This window comes from Microchirus variegatus (assembly GCF_963457635.1).
Source record: "Microchirus variegatus genome assembly, chromosome: 2".
Taxonomy (NCBI): domain Eukaryota; kingdom Metazoa; phylum Chordata; class Actinopteri; order Pleuronectiformes; family Soleidae; genus Microchirus; species Microchirus variegatus.
The window spans coordinates 25688145-25697685 of record NC_139803.1 but is presented as its reverse complement, the minus strand read 5'-3'; the positions used below and the strand labels follow the sequence as shown (position 1 = coordinate 25697685).

Sequence of the window (9541 nt, the reverse complement as noted above, 5' to 3'; positions counted from 1 at the left end):
CTAACAATGTTTAAGCCCGTTTTAAATTCTGAAAATCTGCCCAACAAAACCTATTGGATGAAGTATTTGCATACATATGATTTGTTTCATAAATGGACAAGAGATAGGTTTTGTCAAATCAAATTATACTTTGATGTGTCAGCACATCTACAGACAAAGCAGTCTATACATTATCTATTAACTATCCATTATAATCAATTTGTAAAGCAACTTAAAATGGGTCATGAGTATTTTACTCATTATTTTAAGCTTAATAACAACTCTTTCATTTTCATGATCTTTAACAGCTTCATGTACCGTCATAGCTTTGGGAATCACTGCCCCATGCTATTAAATCATGAAGATTATTTTCTCTGAGATGAAAATATTCTGTTGTTCTGTCCATGTTTGCATAGATTTTTAATTGGAGACTCAAGATGTACCATTTTGACTTCAGCTCCTCTGTGATCCTGGGACGATAACCTGGTGCAGCGAGTAAATGGGTGACTTTTCTTGGCCACATGCTGCTGATATTGTTTTAAGGCCACCTATAGCAGCTTATTCTGTCCCCTAACCTGCTGTAAATTACAGTATAAACTATATTGTCATGACATTTTGTACAGGCATTCATGGTCCTTAGAGGATAAATCCTGCTGACTCTGGTTATGATCTGACTTCTCCTGAACCCCCACCAGGGGGTTTGACATAGTTGACTCGTAGTGAAATGTCAAAACAACCAGGAGACAGATTGTCTTGACATTTAGTGCACATACCCGTGTTGTCCCGGGGAAGAAGCTGAGGTGATCTTTCCACTTTTCATTTAGCGCCCCCAGCAGGTCAACGTTTGAACTTTTCCAGTGAAATGTCATGAACATTGACAAGATGGGCCGTCCAAGTTTGTAGACATGGTTTACAGACATTTATCGCAAACGAAATAGAATGAAATCAATTATTGGATGGTTTATTGTGAACATCAGTGTCTTTTGATGACATGTACAGTTCACGTGACACAAAACCGTTAAGTTGGGAGATGCTTTTTTTGTTTCCAGAAGCTGCTAAGTTTGCAGGGAGGCAGTTTGAGCACCACTTTTTGATTGTATTTACAAAAAGTAATGTAACTTGTCCAACACTGCTCATGTCTAAATGTACGTTTGTCAGATCTTTGGTTTATATTACTATATTCTTTATAAAGGTTAATGAAATATCTCCGTCAGAAGTGCATTATCCTAAACATTAACATGCCAACACTGATTTTTCAGGTATTACCATACAGTGCAAAGCGCTGTTGTTTACTCAGTGCCTCAAGCTCTAACAGTGTGTCCACATGGGAGTCATTCTTATTCTCCCGCATTAACAGACATGGAAATGAAGATGAGGGAAAAGTGGGGGCTGAGATAAAAAAAATAAAAAAATAGTGCCATGAAGTCGGCCTGTGATGTCAAACTGAAAGAGATTGACAACCAGTTGCAGGCATCATCTTCAAGGACAGGCGCAGGGAAAGAGAGAGGGAGACAGTGACGCGCTCGTAAAAGCTCACTCTTAATGACTCCCACTGTGCCATTTTTACCAAAGGCTAGGATTAACATTAAGCCCAAGTCACATATTCTCACATGATCCTCCTCTCCTGTATCCAGGGTTTTTTCCTCACACAGACAGCACATGCAGACTGGTGGAGGGGGAGAGGAGGGATGAAAGGGAGGTCAGTTGAGCTGTGGTCACAGGACTGACAGAGGAGTGGGGTGCATGTGCAACTCCCATGGCAGAATAATGGATTTACATCTGATTTTAAAATACATGAGTGAAGTTTATGTTTACAGAATAAACTGATACATATTCATGTGATAATCCTAATATCAGTTTGCATTCAATAAAGTGTTATGTACAGTCATTTGTCAGGTTTTATTGTGAGGTGTTTAAAGGTCTGATGGGGAAAAAAAACCTAATTTAATCAAAAGACCTATCAGTAAATAGCTGGCTCCACCTGTTTTGACCATACAAATTGTTTTTTAAACAGTCATATCTTCAGAACACTAATGGGCCTCCTACGAGTTTTCAAGGGGAACACGAGAAGTGCACATGCACAAGGAATGTGGCTGTATTTTTCAAATGTACTTCATGAGAATTGGCTTAGTGCTAGCTTTGTGTAATCCTCACCATCACGCCCCAATTATGAAACGATACATCCCATCTGGCATTGTGATAATCGATGTGAAACGCATGTGACTGGGGTAAGAATCGGACTCGTGCCAGGAAAATAAAAGTTTCTTCTCATAGAACAGCGTCACAATGATTTTCGAGTTGCCTGGGGTGCTCATTTGAATGATGGGTGATTTGTTTTCAATTGTACATGCTCATTAATACTGTGGATATCAATTTTATCGCTTTTGTCCAAAAACCAATGTTTACAGTTGATGTTATTCCGGAACTAAATGTCTTAAATAGGCTCATAGACAGAATGTGCAAATATTCTCTGAAATTGTCCAATGTAAAAGCATTAATAGCAAAATATACTTCAGTAAAATCAGCCTTTGACTAAAATATTAAACTATTATGCTATATATTATAATGCAACCATTGATGTAACTTTTGTTCACACTATCCAGTGGCTTTTCTGCAACCAATTGTTAATCTTGAAGTAAAAAAGTGTGAAGAATGTAAGACTATGTTTTAGAAAGATCCTGCCTCACTGATCCTGCCCCAGATTCAAACCCCTGGAGGTTTTTGCTGCAGATTTAACAGCCAATCATTTTCCTCAGCACAAAAGTGCCTCGAGGTTATGGTAGCAGCATACCAGAAATAATCAAGATTTTGCCACTGGTATCATCATCATCATCATAAACTAATCAAAAGTTTTTTTTTTGTTTTCAGCCCAACACTTTCAGCTGCCGAACAGAGAGGTAAACAAACAAAAGGGGCTGGTGCTAGAGGAGCGATGGGAGAATTCAAATGAACATTGCACAGACAGGATGAAATGGGTAAGCAAAAGTAAACATGTCAAGCTGTGGTGAGAGGAGCAGTAAGTTTCCACAACAACAACAAACACATTTTTGTGCGTGTTATAGTGCACATTCACCTGAAATTCACTCCCACTAGATTTCCTTCTGGTAAATAGTTAATGTCACTGATACCTCTAAATGTGCTTGTTACCAAATTTTTACACAACTGCTGCTCAGCTCAAGGGATGCTACTGTAAATCAAGTCTGATGACACTGGCAAGTACGACTGTTCACACACGCCGTTAAAATGTGTCTTTGATGCGTCTCTGTGAACACATGAGATCGGATATGACTATCCTCAACATGTATATTAACCCTTAGAACATGGCTGCTTTTTTTTCCATTACTATGTTTAAACATGGTTGCCGTTGTGGTTAGCACTCTTGCCTTTCCGGCAAGAAGACCTGGGTTCATGTGGCCCTGGTGACGGACAGGTGAACTGTCCAGGGTGTACCTCGCCTATCGCCCTACGTCAGCTGAGATAGGCACAGCACCCCTCGCGACCCTCCGGTGGAGGTTAAAGCAGTAGATAATGGATGGATGTTTAAACATACAGTATATACAGAGGCGTGTTATATCCATTCACACAACGTAGGCAATATGATGGGGAAAAAATCATTTTCCACCAACTATATAAACACACCTGAGCAAAAAGTACTCATAATGTTTAAAATCGGATTGAATTTGTGAAATTTGTCACAGTTCGAATTTCACTTGGTTTGTGTTTATGAAACAAAAAGAAAAGAAAAACTTTTGTGACTTCTGCCGTTTTTGTAAAGCCTGAATATGTGACCTATAAACACACCACACCCCCCCAGGATGTCCATATAAGGAGTTGTGTATTCTTTCCATGGCAATTTATTAACCTCTTCTTCCCTGACCCTCTTTTTGGAGTCCCTGCTCGAAAATTACATGCCAAAACTAAATAGAGTAAATCTCTGCAGTTACAAGCTCTATGTGAATTATCTTCATATCAAACTACAGATAACACTTGTGAGATTCCACCAGAGGTGTACGTTTCACTGTAGATGCCACTGTGTCCGAGTAAATGTACATGGAACACAGCATAAAAAGGATTTTTTTCCTCTGCTAAAAAAATATTGTATTTTAAATCAAATATCACCTTTAGAATATGCAGTAGGAGCTTAAAAACACATGGAGGTCATGTAACAACATGTGGACATGAGCTGTGCAAAGTCTGATGCTGCTGAGATAAAGCAGAGTGAAATTACAGATGTTTTATTAAAGAGATGTCTGGGCGTCCTCACTTTTGGCTCAGCTTGGCATCATCTTTGCCATTAGATATTTCTTAGGTACCAAATTATTAAAAAACAATTTAATTTTATTTATATGTCACTACAGGTCTAAAAAGAACTTGTTTTGAAAAAAAAAACGTCTATACCGGTAGAATCAGACCCCGGTCTCCAAATGTGTGTGAATCACTTCATTAGCGAGTCAAAATGACATAAATGCATATGACGCATTTGTGCGGACATTCGCCCTTCTCTAATCAGAACGATCTAATGTCGCTCTGTAATGATCAATCAGACTGGGATTTGTTCCCAAAGCATGCTGGAAAGTGTAGTTCTTCATTAGAAGTGGTTTTGTTCTGGTGGAAATAACTTGTTTTGATAAACAGCAAAGGTAAGACAACATTTCTGCTTGTATTTCTTGAAAGTCAGTTGTTGTTTTGCTCTTATTTTGGGGCTGGATCCGTGAATCTAGGTCATAGAGTGATAAAAATGGTACCGTTGGAATCTGTAGATTCTCTGCTGTCCAGCTGACACGTGTTTTTTTTATTTACATAATCACGCTGACGATCCGGTGCCGCTTTTCAATGTGTGCGCCGTGACGGTTTTTTTTCGCTCCTGCTGTTTGATCCATCTGTGTTTTAACTGTGTTTCGTGAACATAAGGATGGTTTATATGAGCTTTTAGTTGAGTTTCTGACCTTTCTGTGGGTATGCAGCATGTCTGTGTTTGTTAAAGTTAGACATGGTTTTATGATGCTTTTGTCGCTGCATCTGACACTGCCCCCCCCTGAAAACTCACTAAAAGTGCCAGAAAAGCACATGGATGCATGACATAATGTAAGTCAGCCAGGTCAAAGCACAGGACTGTTTTTAACATTTAAAAGCAAATATAGTGCACATGCAGTATTTAGGTTTAATGCACGGAATTTAAAACTTTTTGGGGGGAAATAGAGGCTAGAAAAATAAAAGTAGCAGTAGCCAAAGACCTTTTCGTAAAATGCCTTTCATGACTCCATGTCTCACATGCTCATTGCAGTAAAAACCTCCTGGAGCTTTGAAAAGGGGAGGAGGAGGGGGGAGAGTGAGGGGAAGAGAGGCCCTCTGGAGAAGCCTAATGAGCTACAATATGATCACTTCAGCAAACACATGAACCATTGATGCTTCATCAAGATTCTAATGTTTTATGGAATTTCTTTCATTCACTTAAGCAACATTTGTCTTCAAAATGGCACATTGTGCGTCATTTGTGCTTTCTATCATCATCATCATTACTATTATTATTACTTAGAGATATTTCAAGTGCAATATTAGAGAATTGAATCCCATATTGTATATCAGAGCACGTTTGAAGCATGATTGGATTATATTAATTCAACAAAGTGTCCTTGTGTGTGTGCCAGAAGACTTTTTATAAACTGTCTTCACAACAAAGGTGTTTATATGTGGGTTTACTAATTTGGGTTAATTTGTGTTTATGTAATTTTAAACGGTTTTGTCATTAATTAGACAAACTCGCAATAAGTGTTAATCCCATTCAGGCAACTGCAGAGGTCTTAGTCTTGAGAAGAATAACTGTGTGCATGACCGGATCTTTCTACCTTCTCCTCCTCCCCATCACCCCCATCCCCCCCATCCCCAGTAGGCAATATGATGTTATGTGATGGAATCACGCGGGAGTCAGAAAATCCGGGTAGTCATGCGCTAATCCGGTATTTAAAGTCGGTAAACTCGCTGCTTTTGTGGAAACAGGGGCCGAAAGCACATGAGGAAATTAAACCCAGTCATCTGACAGAGAAGGTAGTTGCAGATGTGTTGAAGTGATATGCGTTCTTTTTAAATAACAGCTTAGTTGACAAGCAGTAGATACAAGAAGCAGGTAAACATCCATTAGGTAAAAGTGGGTTTCAGTCGTGTGTAAAGTTTGGCGACCTTTTTCGATGATGTGGCGCCGCTGCTTTTTGGTGCTTGTGTGCGCGGCGATCGCGAGCGCTCAGTTCCCCAGAGAGTGTGTGACACCAGAGGGACTGAGGAGTGGACAGTGCTGTCCTTCACCCTCGGCTCTCATCGACGACCCGTGCGGCTCCAGCTCGGGCCGCGGACAGTGCGTCGCCGTCTCGATCGACTCGCGGCCTCACGGGCCTCAGTACCCCCACGACGGACGCGACGACCGGGAACGATGGCCGATCCGGTTCTTCAACCGTACTTGTCAATGTAACGGGAACTTCAGCGGCTTTAACTGCGGCCGCTGCAGACACGGATGGACGGGGGACACCTGTGACCAGCGGGTTTCTGTTGGTAAGTGCGCGTCTTCTGGAGGAAACTGTTTTTGTGTTATTTTACTATATTGTTAGTATACTTACATGTACATTGATTTATTTCATGAATACCAGGTGCGTTATTAAAATGCAAATGATTCAACTGAGCTGGTTTTATTCAGTTTACTGTTCTTTTAGTACACTTTGATCAAGAGAGATTATTAATAGTCCAAATAAGTGTACTGTGGAATGTATTTTTGATTGCAGAATTAAGCAAATCAACACTGCCCCGTTACGCACATTTTCTCGGTCATTAAACGCTGATCCCCCAATTAACGCATGACTGAGCGACTTAAATCCTCTTTCCTCAGTAAGAAGAAACGTGATGCAGCTCAGCACGGACGACAAGCGTGCGTTCGTGAACGCGCTGGACCAGGCCAAGCGCACGGTGCACCCGGATCTGGTGATCGCCACGCGGCGCTACCCGGAGATTTTCGGGCCCGACGGCAACACCATGCAATTCGACAACGTCACCATCTACAATTACTTCGTCTGGAGCCACTACTTCTCCGTCAGCAAGACGTTCCTGGGTGCGGGACAGCCCAGCTTCGGCGGAGTGGACTTTTCACATGAGGGTCCTGGGTTCGTCACTTGGCACAGGTTCCACCTGCTGCAGCTGGAGAGAGACATGCAGGTGAGATGTTTGTATAGGTGCCATAAACGGACTTTAATCAGATTGTTATATATTTAATGTGGTTCCTATAGGAGTTCATCTAGTGCTGTATTTTGCAATAATTACAGACAAAAAGCCTGCACTAACACAACAGTTGATTCCCTTTCTTGTTTGTTTTGTGTAATCCATTTTTCCACAATTGTACTGGCATGGAAATCACAATTGACACAGTTTCATGCCTTGGTACTGCCAAACAAATTGGGATTATAGGCATTTTATCAGAAAAATAATAACATTGTTGTCGTTTTTAACTGATCACACACAGCTACTGGCACAGTTTGAGTGAGAGAGAGTTTATTTTTAAATCAAGATCAGGGGAATTCTATCAGAACTAAACTACTGCTGTAAATCAACCCTGTTAATGATGAAGAGATTCACATTTGTACAGACATTTATGTTACATAAGTCTTTGCACCAGGCAGTCATAAAAATACAATATGAAGAGTCTCACTTTTTAGCTACTGTTCTCTTTTTCTAAATCCATGATGTCATTTAAGTCATTTGCTTTCTGTCTCCTGGTTATAAACTAAGTTTTTTCTGATGAAGTCTTCACAAAACGCTTATGAACCGGTCATAATTTACAGTTCATCTGGGATTCTAATGTATTGTTTCCAACACAATAAAAAAGTCATCAGTGAATTTTGGAAATGCTACATTGCTGCTTCAAACCACATTCATAAACACTAATCCAGTTTTCTTTGCTTCATTTCTGTTTTACAATCAGGATATGCTGCAAGACCCCTCCTTTGCCTTACCATACTGGAACTTTGCCATTGGTGGAAGCTCATGTGACATCTGCACAGATGACCTGGTGGGTGCCAGGAGCAGTTTTGACATGAATTCACTGAGCACAAACTCCATCTTCTCTCAGTGGAGAGTCATCTGTGAGAGTGTGGAGGACTATGACACACTAGGAACCATCTGCAACAGTGAGACTATTGTTATTTTACCATGTGATGCTACAGTGCTTTATTCTCTGTGTCATCTGGTTTCCTTTCCCCTGTTGTCTCCTTCCAGACACTGAAACATCTCCCATCAGGAGGAACCCAGCAGGGAATGTCAACAGGCCGATGGTCCAGCGTCTCCCAGAGCCACAGGACGTGGCTGATTGTTTGCAGATTAACACATTTGACACACCACCATACTACTCCACCTCCTCTGAAAGTTTCAGGAACACAGTTGAGGGTGAGTGGGTGGAAATATATTTCTTCCTCAGCCAGGCTTTCTTTGCATTTCTGCATTATCTTTTTTTGGTGTGCGTGTGTGTGTGTTTTGGCAGGCTACAGCGCCCCCCAGGGGAACTACGACCCTGCGGTAAGGAGCCTTCACAACCTGGCCCATCTTTTCCTCAATGGGACAGGAGGACAGACCCACCTGTCACCCAATGACCCCATCTTTGTGTTGCTTCACACCTACACCGATGCCATCTTTGATGAGTGGTTGAGGAGACACAATCTAGGTTTGTTTGAAGAAAGAAAGAAAAGAGAAAAGGAGCTGCTGTTTGATGTTGACTGATCAGAATCTCTAAGAAGCCGTTCTTTGGTGCAGGGGTGATAGATGTGCAGCAAAAGACTTGAACACAAGGCTCTTGCTGTGGAAAAGTTTGTTTAAAAAAAACAAAAAAACTATTTGTTCAGCTTATGCGTGGCACATTTTTAAAAACAATGCACCAATGTGTTGTGGCACAGGATGTATATTGCAATTTGGCCAAGCATGAGCCATACTAATAATGGCTTTTTATGTTTTCCAGAGCAAGTGTGCCTTGGGTTTAAAGTTTGTCTTTTACAAATCTTATTATGAAACTATTTGTTCTTTTTTTTTTTACTTCAGTTATTATTAGAATGTATGTTCTAGGCTGATGTGGAATATTTATTGACAGACTCCACAATGTATCCTGAAGAAAACGCCCCCATTGGTCACAACAGGCGCTACAACATGGTGCCTTTCTGGCCTCCTGTGAGTAACGCTGAGATGTTTGTGACTGCCCCTGAAAATCTCGGTTACACTTATGAAGTTGAATGGCCAGGTAGGTTTGCTTTTTCTTCTTTTATCCAGACACATGTTCAATCATCAATATTACCTTTGAATAAATGCACACGATGATTGTAATGATGATGGTAATCATCCAATTGTTCTAGGTCAGCCTTTCACTCTGACTGAAATCATCACCATGGCAATAGTCTCTGCCCTTGTGGCCGTTGCGGTCGTTTTCGCTGCCACCACGTGTGCCGTGCGTGTCAGGTCTTACAAGATGGAAGGTCACCAGCCGCTGCTCGTGGATCAGTACCAGCGGTACGACAGTGACAAAAGCCAGTCTGTCGTTTGA

At 41.1% G+C, this 9541-nt stretch overlaps 1 protein-coding gene across 1 annotated transcript; it reads left to right on the top strand.

Moving 5' to 3' along the window:
• Positions 1-6167: 6167 nt before the first annotated feature.
• Positions 6168-9541, top strand: tyrp1a (tyrosinase-related protein 1a; the record flags this gene model as incomplete). Its single annotated transcript, XM_083910639.1, has 7 exons — positions 6168-6522; positions 6854-7176; positions 7940-8144; positions 8233-8400; positions 8495-8674; positions 9095-9241; positions 9354-9541. 7 exons carry the CDS (start codon positions 6168-6170, stop codon positions 9539-9541), a joined length of 1566 nt encoding a protein of 521 aa, XP_083766765.1.